We start from the raw sequence: 20,464 nt of genomic DNA, 5'->3' as shown, positions 1-20,464 counted from the left end.
TTCCAAATTAAACCTGCATCATATCTGCAGCGACAATTGTGCTGTCATTGACACACAATGTGACAGGAAAGATTGGCACAGGCCAGAAACAATTGTTTGTTTGTTATTCAATCGTTAAAAGACACATTTGTAAATTCTGTACCTGATAACATGCAGCAGATAGGACAGAATGCATAGCAAGCTATGTTAAATCACTGTATAAATATCTGTGATAGTCATTGTATGTATTTTTGTTTGATTCATAGTAATCCTGGCAACCTGTATACAGAATGGTGCAAGACTCCAAAAAGACTCCAATTTACAAGGGAAAAGGTCTTCATTAACCCTTTCATCGCTGCTATCCAGCAAAATCTACATAGCATCCCTAAAGACTGATATATGGACAAATCCTCAAGGAGTTTTCCAGTTTCACAAGAAAGGGGAAGGTTTTCATTAACCCTTTCATCACAAGTAATCATTTACTTGTCTTTCAAACTACATGTACACTCCCACAACAGTGTACAGCACATCTCATCACTGTGATTATACAGAACTGTCTCATCCCTTCATATACCTTAATCACATATATGTAAACATTTGTCTGAGATATATTTTATATCATTGCATATATACCTTGTAAATATTTTATGTTTTTTTTATATATTACACAATAGATACTACCTATGCTTCCTTCGTAAAAGCTTCAAAAGTAATTAAATATCTAATACAGGATGGTATACCACGTTATAACAAATTGGGCCGAGATTATTAAGTGGGATGAATAATTCTCTTAATAAAGACTGTCACAAGTCTAAGATAATTATTTGTAGCATAACAGGGTCACTGTATATGCACATGGCTGCATATAAAATAATATTGGATGGAATTAGATATATTTAAAGCCATTCCTAAATGATATTTAATATCTGTTTGAAGCAAAATTATATTCATTTATTGTATTGATAGGATGTTACTATATACACATCAAAAGCATTTTAAATAATTATTAGTCAAAATATAGGTAGGATAGAAAACGCCTTTATATGGGTTAAACTGGTATAAGTTTATGTAAGATTGAGATGTATAAATAGGTACAAGGTAGAATAAGGAGATTTAAGACTGCATGGTAATTTATTCAGTGAGGAAATACAGAACAGAGTAGGTGTACTACTCACAGCCATTTGTGGTACTATTGCCCGAAGACAATTAAGACCTACTATTAACAAGCAAGGAAAGAAAGAAAGAAAGAAAGAAAAAAAAAAAAAGACTGTTTCATATATGCCTGTTCTATTCAAAATCACAACCTGTTTGTGCAAAAGCAATATGGACACTGGTCACAACTGCGGCATTGGATAAACGCAAAGGAAACAGAACTGCTAAAGACTGTATAAAGACTATTACTATTACTGAGGGTCGTCACAAGTACTGAATGTTCAAGACACAGCACTCGACGTACACAGCCCTCTGCCTCAAACAGCGAAATGGCAAGCAAAGGAGCAGCTGCTACGAAGAATTCTACTTCTAGTAATGGTGCAAATGTTGCAAACGCAAGGCCATAATGCAAACGCAAGGCATCTCCAATTGCAAGCAAACCACGCAGATGACAGTCTTATCCCAGTAAATTGCTACATACAAGAACAGCAAAAATGTCCAAACGTACTGATCCAGATACAGAAAAAAGGTCTACAATTGGGCTATGGTATTCCAAATGTCTGTAGAAATTAGTTTTCCTCATGAATACTGAATAAAAACCTCAGTTTTGTCTGCTTTAGTTAAAAAGTAGAATAAGGTTAGGTAAGCTAAGAATTTTTAGAGATTTTTAAAATCATAATGGTTATTATTATTACACTTATGGTATATATTATGGTTACAACGAAAGTTATGTTTGAAGGAATATTTTGAAATGTATTTGGAAGCAATTACGCTAGTTTAATGTGTGGCCAATCAAAAGAATTTCTCATGGCCACAAGGGGGCGACTGTTGCCTTATAGGTAATTGTCTGCACTTAGTATAATATTAGGGCAATGGATATTGTCTGAATCAAAATATAATTCATTATAAATAGGCGATGTTACCATAGTGGACAGTATACTGGATATATATAGTAAGGAATAGATATGAAATAAGTTTGAATGTATGAGGTAATGTTTAGCTGATTTAAGAAATTAGGTTTGTGTATGTGTTTATATAGATATACTGTATATTTGTGTTTTACAGCAAGATGGTAAAAAATAGTGTAGGGAACAGGTTTATTCTGCTCTAGTCATAAATAAGGCCAGAGAGGTTACAGTAAGATCAAGAGTCATTGTAGAGAAAAGGTATTAGGCCATAAATGATAATAGGTATGTGACAGAGCTCTGTTGGTCATTGGAATTCACAGGTGTGCTTACAGTAGATCAGAATCTACTGGTTTGTCTATTGTCCAGTGAAGGTTAAAAGCTAGGGAGTATAAATTAACTACTATGAAAAGAGATCACATCCATTGATAAAACATTGTGTAACCGACCCCAGGAAAACTTGTCAATACAACAGAACTTTGGATGAAAAGACATTCCAGATTTTACAATACTATACTTGCTTAAGGCAGTGTGGACACCACACTTTTATGACACCATGCCTCCGTGAACAGGACACGACAGCCCAGTTCAATGTTTGTTTTATTACACCTTGGAATCTGACAAACCTATAATTACCTATTCCATTGGAAACTATGAGAATATGATAGTTTGAATTGGTAAAATATGAGATAAAAGGACCAGACTTGTAGTTAGGAGTTAGAAGGAAGAGGGAGAGGGAGAAGAAGAAGGAGAAGGAAGGAAGTCAGTCAGGAGGAGAAGTCATGGAGAACATGCAGAAGGAATGATTCTTGGGATGGCAATCTTTAACTTGCAAGTATACATTTTATGTTAGCAATTGAAACTGTTTGTGAAACTTATGTCATGTTGTTTTATGTTATGTAACGAAGGAAGCATATATAATTATAATTAGTATATATATCACTACTGTGTATATCTTATTCTGTACGATTTGATCTGCCTGTAAATAAAGAATCATATAAAAAGAGCGGTAATATTCAAGCTTGAACTCTCTTTAAGGAATCTTAACTTAATAACTTCATAAGTCATATGTATAAGGACTGCATATATGTATCAGCCAATTAGTTTGTAAGCCTGACATAATATATTTGCAGATATATATGATAAATGCATATTAATTGAAATATATCCATATATTAAATAACCATATATGTTATATTGAATATTAATATTCATAAATAAGATTCCATAAATCAATAATCCCATCTACACATGCACCAGAGAATATGTCTGTGGTCAAAGGCCAGGATTTCACTCCTCTGGTGGCTGTAATTACCTCACCTTCTGGAGGGCCGCAGGTTCGGGTTTTAGGACTGGATCCTTCTAACCACGGATGCAAGTCCTCCGGGGCTGGGGCGCAGTCACTCAAGGGGTAACCTTCCAAGGAAGGTGGTCAAGTCTGGAAGCCGGCCTGCCGATAAACATTCTGGAACTAAGAGCCGTCTACAACGGTATTCTCTAAGCGGCCCATCTTCTGAGAAATCGGGCCATTCAAGTGCAGTCGGACAATGTGACAGCAGTGGCTTACATAAACCGACAGGGCGGAACGAAGAGCAGAGCTGCAATGGCAGAGGTAACAAGAATCATCCTCTAGACAGAAAAGCACGCGTTGGCGCTGTCAGCAATCTTCATTCCGGGAGTAGACAACTGGGAAGCGGACTTCCTCTGCAGACACGATCTCCATCCAGGGGAGTGGGGTCTCCATCCGTAGGTATTCAAGGAAGTGATAAAGCCTAATATTTATCTTACTCAAATCCCTCTAAAAGGTTAAAGAACACAGTACGCTATTGGCGCACGAGGTACCGTAAGGGTACGCTCTTAGCGTAGCGGACGCTGTATCGGGAGCGAGCCGCTCGAGCGACACAAACGCTCGCGAGAATACGCTGTTGGTATCGGGCACACTATAGGTGAGCGACTACCGTAATGCTACGCTATCAGCGTAGCGGACGCTCGAGACCACGAGGAGATCACGAGCGGCGCAGACGCTCACAAGATAACAATCAGTAGACCTTGAATGTAACACACAGAAAGGATATTCTTATACTGTAGACCTTGTACTGAAACACTGTAGCGATATAACGCTGCTTAACCTTGTTTACACTAAAGCTGTTTGAGCGATAGAGACGCTCTTATTACCCTCTGCAATATAATGAACACTCAAATACCGGTCTAAGGGTCTAACGCCTTTTAAGGAATTGAATGAACGTTCAAAAAGTATAATACAATACAAGTTATACACTACCAAAATAACATAGAATATCTAACCAAGTAACTACACATAAAATACAAAAAAAGACACAAGTACTTTTAAGGGGACGGAGAGAGACAGAGAGAGAGAGAATGGCTTATAATAACAATAAAGACAATATGATTGCAGAGAAACTTACGCACAAAGGGAAACAATCGCATGCGCCTTCTGGATATCCAGCTCCCGATTATCAGTGATGAGAACCGTTGAAGAGAATAGAGAGCTGGCCCAGATCGGCTTGTCCTTTTATACACTACACACAATACAGTACAATAGTCCCTATATTCTTATTGTTCATTGGACACAGGAATTAGTCTTCGCATTATAACAAAAGGTCATAGGTTGATTCATACAGGTGGGCTGTGACTATTTCCAACTGCTCAGGTGGGTGGGAAACTAGGTTTCCCGCCGCATGGATAATAAAGTGCAAATACAGTAAAAGTCCATAAACTTCTTATGTCCATAACTATTCGCACGAGCGATTAATCCGCTTCAAACCAACACCGGAATATTGCTAATTAAATACTCTTCCGATGGATACTAAACACCACTGTATAACCTCTGTCTGACCCTTCGTATCAAACAAAGAGGGATCTCTTTGTCTATGAACATGCTACATTAACTAAACTTTCAGATTCTATCAAAGGGACCATGATCTACAAAATACATTATATGGTTAAAATATGTTACGATTGAGTCGCCCGCTAGGCGTGCATAAACTCTACCGTAAATGCGCATACCGTGCGCCTGCGGGTGCACGCAACGGCGAGTATGCGCACGCACGGCAGGGCTCATGAACGTGCAGCAGGCACTCGCATGAGGTGCAAATATGGCAGTGTGTATCACGATATTTTTCTGACTTTGACAGAAGTAACAGATCTTTGGGGCGTACCCCAGATCGACATGATGGCCTCTCGTCTCAACAAGAAGCTTTGGCGGTATTGGTCGAGGGACCCGCAAGCAGTGGCGGTGGACGCCCTAGTGACTCCGTGGGTGTTCCAGTCGGTGTACGTGTTTCTTCCATTTCCACTCATCCCAAGAGTTCTAAAGCTCATAAGAAGAACAAGGGTTCAAACGATCCTTATTGCTCCAGACTGGCCAAGAAGGGCTTGGTACGCAGATCATCTTGATCTACTGCAAGAAGAGTCGGGCCTCTTCCTCTTCCGGAGGACCTGCTGCAAGCAGGGGCTGTTCGCCTATCAAGACTTACTGCGGCTACGTTTGACAGCATGGAGGTTGAACGCCTGATACTAGCTCGGAAGGGCTTTCTGAACAAGGTTATTCCTACCCTGATACAGGCTAGGAAAGGAGTAACGTATAAACATTGAATTTGAAATAATGTCTCTTGGTTTGAGTCCAAGAAATTTCCTGCGGTGGAGTTTCAACTGGGACAGTCTCTCCTCTTCCTACAAGCAGGTCTGGATATGGGTCTGAAGTTGGGATCTGTGAAGGTCCAGATTTCGGCCCTATCCATTTTCTTCCAGAAACATTTGGCTGCCCTCCCTGAGGTTCAGACCTTTTTGAAGGGAGTTCTGCACATCCAACCTCCCTTTGTACCGCCTACGGCGCCTTGGGGCCTTAGCGTGGTGTTGCAGTTCCTACAATCGGACTGATTCGAGCCTCCACAGGAGGTTGAGATCAAATTTCTTACGTGGAAGGCTGTCACGTTGTTGGCTTTAGCTTCTACTAGACATGTGTGGGAGTTGTGGGCTTTGTCCTGTAAAAGCCCATACTTGATCTTCCACGAAGATAGAGCTGAGCTCCGGACACGTCAGCAGTTTCTTCCGAAATTTGTGTCGGCATTTCATATCGACCAACCTATTGTGGTGCCAGTGGCTACTGACTCCTCAATATCATCAAAGTCCTTGGATGCTGTAAGGGCTCTGAAAATATATGTGAAGAGGACTGCCCGTCACAGGAAATCGGACTCAGTTTGTCCGGTATGATCCCAAGAAAATTGTGTGTCCTGCTTCTAAGCAGACGATCTCTCGCTGGATCAGGTTCATTATCCAGCATGCGTATTCTACGGCAGGCTTGCCATGTCCTACGTCTGTCAAGGCCCACTCTACTCGTAAGGTGGGGTCTTCCTGGGCTGCTGCCCGGGGTGTCTCGGCGTTACAACTTTGCCGAGCTGCAACTTGATCTTGGTCGAACACGTTTGCAAAGTTCTACAAGTTCGATACTTTGGCCTCTGATGATCTGAAGTTCAGTCAATCAGTTCTGCAGGAGCCTCTGCGCCAGTGACGTGCAGTGGGGTGAGGCAGAGCCTTTCCTGTCATACTTACATTTGTAACAGAGATTTGATTGTTTAAAGTATATGAAAAATACAAAGAATATGTTTGAAATATATTTTTTGCATTATTATAATAATTTTTATAGCCAAATCTCTGGAGTAAAAAGTCTATGGCAGGTGAGGCAGTGCCTCACCTGTGTATCTTTTCCGCACATCTCTGCTCAAAACTCACCAAATTTCCAGGAGTTTATACTGCTGCACCTGTGTATAACGCCCAGATATACCCTTTGGCTCATATTTTGTGTATAAATCTTGCTCTGGTGCTAGCTAGTGCCTTCTTAGACTTTTAGCTCACCGCACGTCCCTGCTCTGTGCTCTCCCTCCCGTTCTAGGACCTTTGGTACATCCCCATGGTACTAATGTGGACCCCAGCATACTCTAGGACGTAAGAGAAAATAGGATTTTGGTTACCTACCGGTAAATCCTTTTCTCGTAGTCCATAGTGGATGCTGGGCGCCCACCCAGCGCTTCGTTTCCTGCAATTGTTATCTGGTTCAGTACAACTTTGTTTTTAGTTAAGTACTGCATTGTTACTTGGTAAGTAATGTTTCAGCGGTTGCTGAGTTTTCAAGCTAAGTTAGCTTGACGTACCTGTATGTGTGAGCTGGTATGAATCTCGCCACTATCTGTGTTAAATCCTTCTCTCGAAGATGTCTGTCTCCTCGGGCACAGTTTCTAGACTGAGTCTGGTAGGAGGGGCATAGAGGGAGGACCAGCCCACACTCTCAAACTCTTAAAGTGCCAGTGGCTCCTGGTGGACCCATCTATACCCCATGGTACTAATGTGGCGCCAGCATCCTCTACGGACTACGAGAAAATGATGTACTGGTAGGTAACCAAAATCCTATTTTAACCAACTTACTCTATTCTTTTAGATGGATATTTGTTTAAAAGACCAGGTGGTAATCCTAGATGAAGCACATAACATTGAGGACTGTGCTCGGGAATCAGCTAGTTATAGTGTTACAGAAGCCCAGCTCATATTTGCTCGAGATGAGATGGACCATATGGTGAACCACAGGATCAGACCAAGTGACCATGAGCCTTTACGAGGCGTGTGTTGTAGCCTGACTAAGTAAGTTCCTTCCATGGAATACAAATAATGGTTGGAAAATCAAAAGTTTTATTGAAATATATCTGTAGTTAAAATCATATACGTACTTCTATACTTCCCTTTTTTGACTATCGTCACTAGAGTGGTTTAGTGAGGTACCATGAGTTGTTGTCAGAAAATTAAACTTCCAACCTTGATTCTATGGTAAACCTGGTACTGGTGATATTCTGGGGCACAGGAGCAAAAAAATAATATGAACAAATATATTTATGTGCGTGTATAATTATGGTAAGTTTCACAACCATAAAACACACATTATTATGCTATCACCATGCCATAGAGTGGTAATCACAGGTCAATTCACTTGAGACTTTACAGCATCATATCTCTGTGATTATGTGATTATCTCTATGAGCATCAGACTGGCAAAATATATACAAACTGATTAAAAAAAGGTCCACAATGGGCATGCATTGGTAAATTAATAAATGCTAGCGACAGTAAAAATGTTGCTTTATAAATTTTGTTGGTGAGCATTCACTGTAAAATGTATTCACTTTTCTGTAAAAACTTAATGGTATTACCATCACATACCCAGTGTGCACTAGTGTTTTATATATATATGTTTATTATTTTTTCTAAACATTGTTTTCAACATATCCTCCCATTTTTAAATAACACCCCCCCCAAAAAAAAAAAAAAGCAAAAAAAAAAAGCACCCCACATTGACTACAGTTTTAACTTTTTGTGGAGACTCTCTTTACCTATGAGTCGGAAAAACTAATTGACCTGTTAGTGATATAAAAGTGTCTGCTTAAAGCAGTAGAATATTTAATAAAGACTAATTTCCACTACATTCTTCACTGTTGAAGCATGTTTTTCTACCGTTAAGTGTCCTGTTTTGCACGCCACATGTACAGGTCGAGGATCCCATATCCAAATATTCTGAAATATGGATTTTTTTGAGTGAGATAGTGAAACCTTTGTTTTCCGATGGCTCAATGTACACAAACTTTGTTTAATACACAAAGTCATTAAAAATATAGTATTAAATGACTTTCAGGCTGTGTGTATAAGGTGTATATGAAACATAAATTAATTGTTTGTATGTACAAAAACCTTGTTTACTGCACAAAGTTATTAAAAATATTGGCTAAAATTACCTTCAGGCTGTGTGTATAAGGTGTATATGAAACATTAATGCATTCTGTGCTTAGACTTGGGTCCCATCACCATGATATCTCATTATGGTATGCAATTATTCCAAAATGCGGAAATATCCAATATCCCAAATTCTTCTGGCCCCAAGCGTTTTGGATTTGGAATACTCAAGTAACTTAGTTTTTTTTATTTGCAAGTTGGATAAAGGAATGCACTGGCCAGTTGGTAGAAAGAGAATATGAATCTTCATGCAAAGTATGGAATGGTAAAGAGATTCTTTCCATTTTTCATGACATGGGCATAACCAATGCAACCTTCCCTCTTCTTCAGGTATGTCTGTAATATTATTTACTTTGTGAAATGTAAGATAGTTGTGGGAGGTAGAATCATTGTAGAGAGCCGTATGATGTTACCGCAAGCTGGCAATTAGTAAAGAAGAGCTACAGTGTCTAGGTCGACAGTTATTAGGTTGAACCCATATGGTTGATATGCATTAGGTTGACAGGAACAAAAGATCAACTAGTAAAAGTTAGACTGGATACGTTGACAGGGTCAAAAGGTCGATATGAGAATGGTTGACACAAGTTTTGTTTTTTTATGTTTCTTTTATGGGTATCATTTTGTATGTTTCATTATATGTAATCACAATCGGTGGAAACGTGTACTCTTGTGGGCCCACCTTCATATGCGCCCGCTTTGGGTAAGGTGACTTGCTCTATTACTGCTGCACTTACCGCAGGTTACTATTCCCAGTCATAGTCCACATGGATAGTAAATCAAGCAAGAGTTGGGAAAACATGTAAACCCCCCACCCCACAAAACTTGTGTTGATCATACATGTGTCAACCATTTTCACGTCAACCTTTTAAACTTGTCTAGCTTTTGTACCTGTTGACCTCAATGTATGTCAATGGTTCATCTGTCGACCTTTTGTACCTGTCGACCTAATGCATGTCAACCGTATGGTGTTGACCTATCAGCTGGAATCTTTATACCGCTGGCAAGGGCTCTGTTTAATGACTGAAAACAGGTAGGCCCAACACTCACTTTCCAAAGTGCATTAAACTTTTTATTAACAACAACTGCAACAAGATTTTAATTGAAAAATATATTACATGTCACTGTAAATATGTAAAGTTAGATGTAAAATTTGATTTTAGAATATTTCCTATTGATTGTGTATTGATTGACACTTTGATACTGTATATTTCAGTCTTTGTACCATAAAAAATACACCACTCTACTCTTGTGAATGTTCTGCAATGTAGTTTTTTTATAGTGATTTCTCAGTATTATTCTTATGTGCATAGTATAGCATTTAAACCTAGTTCTCTCTATATTTTGTAGACCACAAGGGCATTATTAATGGTAGGTCACATCAGTAAAAAATGCAATCTAGGAAATTGTTAATCTTAAATGATATATTATTAGCTGTAGGCTGAAAATCTAAAACATTTTAAATGTCTGTTAAACTTGGTTTATAATTTACGATTCTACTTGTCTTATATTTCTTCAGTACAGTATCTTTGTCTATTGGTGCAGCTTACACTTTCATTTTGACAAAAAGTTCTACACTGTTTTAATGTAGAGCAATCTTGCAGCTGTGGTTGAGAAAGAGGAAAAGACAACTATGCTGAATGGTCAGGAAGCTATAGTGAAAGTTCCGACAGTCAGCCCTCAAACACAAATGGTTATGAAAGGGCTGTTTCTTGTACTGGATTACCTGTTTCGTCAAAACAGCAGGTTAGTGTAAAGACAATAGATAGTGGTTGGGACACAAAATTTTGTTTGCAATATGTAGAGCATGCTTGTATTGTTTCTGAAAGAAGCAGAGGTGGAAATAATGATACTATGTATTGTATTACAAAGGATAGCAAAAGTGGTATTCTGTATCTAAATAGAAATAAGTAGTTTAGAGTGGGGAACTCTGAATAGCCTCCACGCAATCAATACAGTTGTCATTGTTGACTTGAGCTATACTCAGTGATCATTTTATTAGGTACATCTGTACATCAGCTCGTTAATGCAAATATCTAATTAGCCAATCATTTGGCAGCAACTCAAAACATAAAAGCATGCAGACGTGGTCAAGCGGTTTAGTAGTTGTTCAAACCAAACACCACAATTGGACAAATGTGTCTAAGTGAATTTGACCATTTAATAATTGTAGTACTTTGGTGTACTTCAAAAACTGCTGATCTCCTGGGATTTTCATGCAAGAAAGTTTCTAGAGTTTACAGAGGATGATGCACAAAACAAGAAAGCAATTAACTAGTGAATGGGAGTAATGTGGGCATTATTGTCATTTTAATGAGAGAGGTAAGGTGAGGATGGCCAGTTTTGTTTGAGTTGAAAGGAAGGTGACAGCAACTCAAAATACAATACATTATAACAGTGGAATGTAGAAGATCATGTCCAAAATACAATGCATATCAAACCTTGTAGTAGGTTACAGCACCATAAGATAACACTGGATTCCACTTCTGACAGCTAGTGGCTACAGTGGGCACAAGATTACCAAATGTGCATATTTGTAGATTGGAAAAATGTTGCATTATATGAGGAATCTCAATCTCTTGCTACATTAACAGTTTTGTCAATGGTCCAAGTTTTCTTGGCCTCTTAATGCTAAATAGCATTATTTAAATGTCACACTCTACCTGAGTTTTCCTGACCACGTGCAACCCTTTATGGACAATTTACCCATTTTATCAGTCTACCAGCTGCATAATGCTCCATGGGCTAAATATAATAGGGTGCAAGTTTTTTGTGCGGGACAAACTCGCACCTTCTCACAACTCGCAAATGCAATAGCCTGCGAATTTGCGGGTTCGAGGCTATTACATTATGCGACTCCGGGCAAGTTTTATATTTTGTAAATTCTCACCTAGAGTTTCATTACATGATGCAACTTTGACAAAAGCCTGCACAGATAAGTGAGATCTAGAAAAATGCAGGGGAAAAAATATGTGAGATTCCTCTGTATTTTATGAACCAACACGAGGCTCTTGGACCGATCCTGGTTTTAAAAATAAGAGGGGAAAAAAGACACAGCTTTAGGGGTCCCTTGGCCGAAGCAGTGCTAGTTCGTAAAATTCATGGGAACCCCATACGTTTCTCCCCCCCTGAATTTTAAGAACCAGGACCAGCTCAAAGAACCCAGAGCTGATTATTCTTTTGGTGGGGTGGGCGACAATTTTTTTTTTTAAATTTAACTATTTCTAGACTTTTAAATAAAGCATGCACGGATCTCACTGATCTGGGCATGCATTTGTCAAACTCGCCTATAAAAAGCTGGTCTATTTATAAGCAAGTTTTTGGGTGTGAGTTTAAAACTAGCACCCTATTACATTGTCCAAGTTGTATGTTTTTCATAGGAAAACATGTGGATTTGAGTTTGGCCATTGCGAGTTGCTGGATGGTGGGAAACCTGCTCGGACCCCATTACATTTAGCCCCATGTCAGACAACTCAAGCTTCTTCCACAAATATGACCATAAGTTCCAATAGCCTCCACAATCACCAGACCTCAATGCAATAAAGAACCTTTAGGAGAATTTCAGTATGAATGTGCAGCTGACAAATCTGCAGTGATTGGATGATGCTGTCAAGTCAACATGTACCAGAATCTCTAATGGATGTCTGCGGCACTTTGTTGACTCATAGAATTCAGGCTGTTCTGGGGGCATACGTAGGTTGGTCCTTCCCAGTACCAGAAAGGCTTGCCTAATAAAGTGGCCATTGTGTTACAATATACAGATTTGTCTATTTTGTGCTGCCCCAGCATTCCTTGTGATAGTTTCTTAAAGGACCAGAAACCTAAAATGATTTTCTCCGGCTCGGTCCACAGGTTATCCACAGGATAACATTGGGATATGCCAGAGCGACAGCGGAAATGGCACCAAATAGTCACGAACTTTCTGGCCTCGCAGGATGCATCTGGCTCCTCCATATAATCCCGCCCACTGACTCAGTCAAATCAGTTTTTTGTTTGGTGCGGCAGGAGCCGGACCATGGTCACAGGGCTGCTGTTAAGGCAGCCCTAAGCTTTTATTATTTTATTTTTATAGTCTTACTATGTTTTCAGTGATCTTTCTTAACAGCGTCTTAAACGCATGCTGGAAAGAGTCGCTCCAACAACTCTCCACCGGATCGCAACAACGCTTACCACCGGGTATTAGTGCTGTCTCGACAGGCATCTGTGTCGGATGTTCTAGCAGGTCCAGCAGATGTTACCAGGCTGTGGCCGAAGCATGGGGAGACGGTAAGGCATCGGTTCCACTTACTAGGGGATTTCGGGCACAGCCGCACTGTATTGGAGGAGACTACAAACAGTGGCTGACGCGCCGCCACTCTTAAGTGCTCCAGCGCTATTTTTAAGGGATCATAGGTGCCAGGACTAGGTTTAGGCCGCGATCCCTGGAGTTTGTCAGCAGGGGGAGTTAGACGCTCTCCTGGTCGCCCCTCCCCCCTAGTTCATGACCAGTTTCCGTGCGTCTCCCGTCCATGAACTGATGACCTCACTTCCGTCTCAGATGCTACCACGAGGGTACTCGGTTGCAGCTCAGGCCGCTGCGGTTGTGTACACTACAGTTGCTGCCGGGACTGGGTTGCAGACAGGAGCGTCTCTGTACACTCATCGTTCACTAAGCATCTGAGTCCGTTATTGAGCGTCTGTGTCTCCTATCAGTTACCGGAGCGGCAGTGTACACTAGTAGCGTCTGAATCCATTCAGCGTCTTTCGAGCGTATTGATCGATCCTGGAAGTGGGGTGAGTCTCCCTGTATCCCACTCTACAGAGTAAGGGTTATACAGTACTAAGATTCTATCTACTTGTTAGTATGAATAGTTAATTTTAGTACACAATGCATATGAGACCTGTACAGTACTGTTGTTTTCTGCATAACATGTCTGAAAAACTTGTGATAATAGCTGTTTAAAAACAGAAGTGCAGTCATTGTACTCCTACATACTGGAGAAGTATTTTGTGGTTGATTATATTCTCATATGACAATGTCTAATAATTAACATGTGACTGACTGTTAGTGTGATTGCTGACATTTATATGTTTGTCAAGTATTGCTTCTGAACCTCAATTCAGGTGCACGGGTTGTGGTCCGATTGATATTACTTCTATATCTATATAAGTGATTTTCAGTCACAGAGAGTGTAGTGTTTATAAAAACGGATTATTTACCATGTCTGTGAGCGGCAAAAGTGACGATACTTTATCAGGGGCTCCTAAACCCTTAACATGCTTATCTCGTGAAATAGGGGTTTTGGATGGAATAGCCCAGTATCTTACTTATGAGGGGTTATGTGCAAACTGTTTTGCGTATAAGCAAACTAAAAAGCAGGCTCTGGTTCAGCAACCAGTAGAGCCACCATGGGGTGTGTTCGCACAGACCTTGTCTACAATAGCGGACAGATTAACACCGGCAGTTCCACCCCCGGGAATAGGTTACACTATTAACCCATACATGCAGCTCCCTTCGTATGGTTTGATGCCAACAGCCTCTACAAGTAGCCAGGCTATTAATACCAGGGTAGATACATCCATATTACAGACTACACAAGATGATACAACATATGAGGATACAGTGTATTCAAATACCCCATATGATGATCAGTCGGAGGGTTTCAGCACAGAGAAGATAGCTGAGCTTATTGATGCCATGAAGGCTATTCTGTGTCTGGAGGAACCAGCCAAAGCCGTTTCAAAATCTAAAGCACCTGTGTTTAAACGTCCAAAAACGGTTAGGACTGAGTTTCCAGAGTCAGAGGATCTGACAGAAATTATGGAAGGACTTTGGGCTGCTCCCAATAGGAAGTATAAGATTCCGAAAAAATGGGATTCTTACTATCCTTTTCCAGCTGGGGACTGTTCAAAAAGAGAAGTTCCTCCTAAAGTAGATACACATGTTGTACGACTTGTGCGTAAATTGGTAGTAGATGGTTTCTTTAAAAATATTGTTTCTCTCTCGGGCTGTTGTAAGACCAGCTATGGCTTCAGCCTGGATGGCGAAAGCAATGGTAGAATGGGTGGAGGAACTAGAGAATGGCCTCTCCGCACCTACCAGGGAGCAGGAGTCTCATCTAGGCTATATAAAACAAGCTGCGCAATATTTGGAAGAAGCAGCAATTGATATAGGTACGATTGCTTCTAAAGCATCAGCCTTAACGGTAGCCGCTCGTAGAGCAATTTGGCTACGTACTTGGAAAGCGGATCCAAAATCCAAGAATGCTTTTGAAGCGTTGCCTTTTGCTGGTAATTTTCTGTTCGGAAAGCAATTGACAGATATTCTGGAATCGGAAGCTGAATCCAAAAAGGTCAGGTTTCCGGCTAGTTATAACCCTAAACCGAGGGGGTCAAAATTTCGGCCATTTCGATGGCAAGGTAAATCAAAGGGAAAGGTTGATGCTAACTGACCCCAGTACAATAAATCAGCCAGGGGTAGGAAGCAATGGGCCAATAGAGGGCCAGCTTCCAAACCAGAGCAGAAGCCATCAGTTTGAGGCTGGAGGCCGACTCCTTCACTTTGCACACATATGGCAGCAGTCGACGACAGAAGCTTGGGTGCAGAAGGTGGTATCTTTCGGTTATGGTTTCCCTTTCAAGAAACAGCCTCCTCAAAGGTTTTTTTGCACCAGCCCGTCTCGTATAGAGTCGAAGGCAAGAGCTCTGCAAGAAGCAATTCAGAAATTGCTTCAGTCGGGGGTAATTATCCCGGTGCCCCTGACACAAAGGGTATGGGGGTTTTACTCAAACCTATTTTTGATTCAGAAGCCAAATGGATCATTCCGACCAATTCTCAATCTCAAGAGGTTGAACGAATACATTTGGTTTTCAAAGTTTCACTTGGAGACATTAGGCTCCATAGTCTTGGCCATGGAACCAGGAGATTACATGGTATCTCTGGATGTACAGAATGCTTACCTGCATGTGCCCATAGCACAGTGTTACCTCAGGTTTGCCATCCTCAAGCAACATTTTCAGTTCCAGGCTTTGCCCTTTGGGCTAGCAACAGCCCCCAGGGTATTTACCAAAATTATGGTGGTTATGGCAGCTTATCTCCGCAGGCAGGGGATAAGAATTTTTCCATACCTCAACGATCTTTTAATCCTGGCTCAATCCCAGGAGTTAATCTTGGACCATCTCCAACAGACAATAGCTTGTCTACAAAGACACGGGTGGCTCATAAATTGGGAAAAGTCGTCCCTGAGTCCATCCCAACGGATGGTTCACTTGGTGGCCATATTGGATTCAAGTCTACAAAGGATTATTTTACCGGGGAGGAAGATATCCAAGGTGCAAGTAATGACTCAGGAATTGTTGCACAGTCAGACAGTATCAGTCCATGCAGCAATGCGAGTGATGGGTCTGATGGTGTCAACATTCGCTATGGTGGAATATGCACAATTCCACTCCAGACTCCTACAGCACCTCATTCTAACCAGATTGAATGGAAAACATCAGACAATAAAAAGACAGATGATAAAGCTTCCAGTAAGCGTAAAAAGGTCACTAGCCTGGTGGCTACAGATGGACCATCTAGACAAGGGGAGACCCTTTTGGATAGCAGATTGGCAAGTACTGACAACGGATGCCAGTCTTCAAGGCTGGGGAGCAGTGTTCGAAAATCTTTGGTTCCAGGGAAAATGGACCACAAGGGAAAGTTGCCTGCCAGTAAATCTGTTGGAAATAAGAGCCATATATATGGCTCTGGTCCAGGCAAAGGACATTTTGCAAGGAAGACCAGTCCAGATCCGTTCAGACAATGCAACAGCAGTAGCGTACCTCAACCATCAGGGAGGAACTCACAGCAAAAGACTGATGGAAGAAGTAAATCACATACTAAGATGGGCGGAACTCCATCTTCCGGCGTTGTCCGCAGTGTTTGTGCCAGAAGCGATGAACTGGGAGGCGGACGTTCTCAGTCGACATACCATTCAGGAGACCGAATGGGCATTACATCCGGAAGTATTCCAAACTCTAGTAAACAGATGGGGTCTGCCAGAGATAGATCTCATGGCGTCCCGTTTGAACAACAAACTTCCAGCATACGGGTCCAGAACAGAGGATCCCGGGGCGATCCTTGTAGACGCTCTGTCAGTGAAATGGGAATTTCATCTGGCATATCTGTTTCCTCCAATCTCCCTGTTACCCAGGGTGGTGAGGAAAATAAAGCAAGCAAAGGGAGCCATAATTCTAATAGCTCCAGCCTGGCCCAGAAAGCATTGGTATATAGATCTACTAAGGATGTCCGTGGAAGCTCCAGTTCTGCTTCTTCAACGTCCAGATCTATTAATGCAGGGGCCTTGTTATCACAGCCACCTGGAACCGCTGTCTTTGACGGCGTGGCTGTTGAAACCTCTATCCTAAAATCAAGAGGATTTTCACAACAGGTAATTCAAACCATGCTTAGACCAAGAAAGCCTTCTTCAGCTCGTATTTATCATCGAATATGGCAGGCCTATATTCATTGGTGTAGCGAAGGAGGTACGGATCCAAAATCTTTTAAAGTATCCAGGATTTTGTATTTCCTCCAAGCAGGAATGGATAAGGGTTTAAAGGTGGCTTCCTTGAGAGTTCAAGTATCAGCATTAACTGTATGGTTTAAAAAAAAGATTGCTAACCTACAGGATGTGCGTACGTTTTTTCAGGGAATGTTGCACATTAAACCACCGTTTGTTCCTCCTGCAGTACCCTGGGATTTAAATCTGGCTCTTAAAATCCTTCAGGGGGCTCCGTTTGAACCACTTAAGAGAGCAGATCTTAAATGGTTGACGGCTAAAGTTCTTTTTCTACTGGCGATGGCGTCAGCTAGAAGAGTGTCAGATTTAGGAGCACTGTCATTCAAGTCTCCTTTTTCTGATCTTTTATCCAGATAAAGCAGTTTTCAGAACTAAATCTGGTTATTTTCCGAAGGTGGTTTCAAAGTTTCACCTGAACGTAGAAATTGTATTCCCGGCTTTTCAGGTATCTGGACTTTCTGCGGGAGAAGCGTCGCTGGACGTAGTCCGTGCATTAAGAATTTACGTAGATCGTACTAGTGCCATCAGAAAAACAGATTCTCTCTTCATTCTCTACGGATTTCACAAAAGAGGATGGCCTGCTACTAAACAGACGCTAGCAAGATGGCTTCGAATGACCGTTTCAGAAGCATATTCTCGTGCTGATCTCCCTGCTCCGGCTAATGTTTCTGCGCACTCTACACGTAGGGTAGGTCCGTCATGGGCAGCACAACATGGTGCTTCAGCAGAACAGATTTGTAAGGCAGCCACATGGTCTTTCATTAACACATTCATTAGACATTATGCCTTGGATACTTTTGCCTCTCATGACGCGGAATTCGAGCGAAAGGTTCTCCTGTCTAATCAGGAGCGTCCCCACCACTAATAATGGCTTTGGGAATCCCAATGTTATCCTGTGGATAACCTGTGGACCCAGCCGGAGAAATATACCGTTATGGTAAGAACTTACCGTTGATAACGGAATTTCTCCTATGGCCACAGGGATCCCACCCTGACGCACCTGATTTGAGGATCTTTACAATCACTAAACCTCTTCCCTCTTGTATGGAAGGTTGTGCATGTGTGTTCCTATCGCCTGAATAGGGTTCTACATGATACTCCTGCCTAATTGCTTTGAAAACAACTGATTTGACTGATCCGGTGGGTGGGATTATATGGAGGAGCCCGATGCATCCTGGGAGGCCAGAAAGCTTGTGACTATTTGGTGCCATTTCCGCTGTCGCTCCGGTATATCCCAATGTTATCCTGTGGATACCTGTGGACATAGGAGAAATTCCGTTATCAACGGTAAGTTCTTACCATAACGGTATATTTCTCTTACATCCTAGAGGATACTGGGGTTCCATTTAGTACCATGGGGTATAGATGGGTCCACTAGGAGCCATGAACACTTTAAGAATTTGATTGTGTGGGCTGGCTCCTCCCTCTATGCCCCTACTACCAGACTCCGTTTAGAAAATGTGCCCGGAGGAGCCGGTCACACTTATGGAATCTCCTGAAGAGTTTTCTGCATATGTTTGTTATTTTCAGGCAGGCTGGTTGGCACCAGCCTTCCTGCTTCGTGGGACTTAGGGGGGCGGGGGAACTGCCCAACCTCTTCAAGGGTTAATGGTCCAGTTCCCCGCTGACAGAACACTAAGCTACTGAAGGAACTATTCGCAAGCCCCACCACGGCGAGCGAACATTCCTGCAGCACGCTGCTACCCCTAACAGAGCCAGAAGATAGAAGAGTGGTGAGTACTAAGCCGGTTAGCGAGTCGCCGGCCATTATGGTGGCATGAGGGTACGGCGACGCACGGCTTCTAACCGGGCGGAATGCGCCTCCAGACACAGTACACAGCTGCGTCTCAGAACACTGTACGGGTTTGGTTCATCAAATCGACAGTGTCTAGGTCGACAATGTTTAGGTCGACCACTATAGGTCGACAGTCACTAGGTCGACATGGATGGAAGGTCGACAGGGTTTATAGGTCGACATGTGCTAGGTCGACAGGTCTAAAGGTCGACATGAGGATTTTATTTTTTTTTTGTGTCGTTTTCTTCGTAGAGTGACCGGGATCCCAAATTAGTGCACCGCGTCCCCTCGCATGGCTCGCTTCGCTCGCCATGCTTCGGGCATGGTGCCTTTGCTCCGCTACCGCTTCGCTAGGCACACTTTACCGTTCCAATTGTAGTCCACGTGGATCGTTACGTATGAAAAAATTAAATAAAAGAAAAAAAAATGTGAAAAACTCATGTCGACCTTTAGACCTGTCGACCTAGCACATGTCGACCTAGAAACCCTGTCGACCTTCCATCCATGTCGACCTAGTGACTGTCGACCTATAGTGGTCGACCTAAACATTGTCGACCTAGACACTGTCGTTCTTCAGACCGGATCCCCACTGTACACTGTACCCACACTGGCAAAACCAGCCTCAAAACGGTTTTCTTTCCATTTTAAGCACCAGATTACCTCAGCCAGTATAATAAAAGCGGGAAGGCCGCGCGCCATTGAAGGGTCGGGGCCTTTACTATGCGTGTATCTAGCAGCTAACCAGCTCCATTTTCCCTCTGCAGTGAACACAGACGCTGACTGACAGGGACGCGCAGCTCCTTCGGGGAGAGTCCAGATTACCTCAGCGGTATCAGGGGGTCATAGCAGGGGGAGAGGGAGCGATTATTAGTGTACTAAGTCCCCTACCAGGGTACTTAGTCTGCGTCCCGGCTAAGCTTGGCATTAGCGATAAGGGCGCGGTGGGGGCTGGCTCCATATAACTCTGTGTCTCCCTGAAGGGCTCTTTGTGGGTTAATTGTGCTTAACCTTTTCCTGTGTATGTGTGCTGTCACATTTACATTATGTCAGGCAAAAAGTGTGTTTATTGTACAGCGGAGTGTTCCTCTTCACCAGATGGCTCACTACTGGGTACTCAGGGCACTGCACCTTCCCAGAATAGCGGGGCTGAACCGGAGTGGGTTAATTCCATTAAAGGAAATATCTCCAATATTTCTACAAAATTTTCCCACAATGAGAAAGAGATGCAATACTTAAGACAGACTGTGGATGAGTTTATGAATAGAGACTCAGTCCCCAAACCAGCGTCTCGATCCTGTCAGGCT

The 20,464-nt window shown here is 42.0% G+C and overlaps 1 protein-coding gene across 5 annotated transcripts in view; it reads left to right on the top strand.

Moving 5' to 3' along the window:
- BRIP1 (BRCA1 interacting helicase 1) overlaps positions 1-20,464 on the top strand; it is a 660,079-nt gene that overhangs the window by 303,166 nt on the left and 336,449 nt on the right. For all 5 annotated transcript variants that reach the window (XM_063954025.1, XM_063954024.1, XM_063954027.1 and 2 more), the window contains 3 exons: positions 7,492-7,691; positions 9,029-9,161; positions 10,420-10,574. In XM_063954025.1, coding sequence (XP_063810095.1) covers positions 7,492-7,691; positions 9,029-9,161; positions 10,420-10,574 — 488 coding nt within the window. The remainder of the gene's footprint in view (positions 1-7,491; positions 7,692-9,028; positions 9,162-10,419; positions 10,575-20,464) is intronic.

The sequence above is a fragment of the Pseudophryne corroboree genome, chromosome 2 (assembly GCF_028390025.1).
Source record: "Pseudophryne corroboree isolate aPseCor3 chromosome 2, aPseCor3.hap2, whole genome shotgun sequence".
NCBI lineage: Eukaryota > Metazoa > Chordata > Amphibia > Anura > Myobatrachidae > Pseudophryne > Pseudophryne corroboree.
This window is presented reverse-complemented; position numbering and strand designations above follow the sequence as displayed.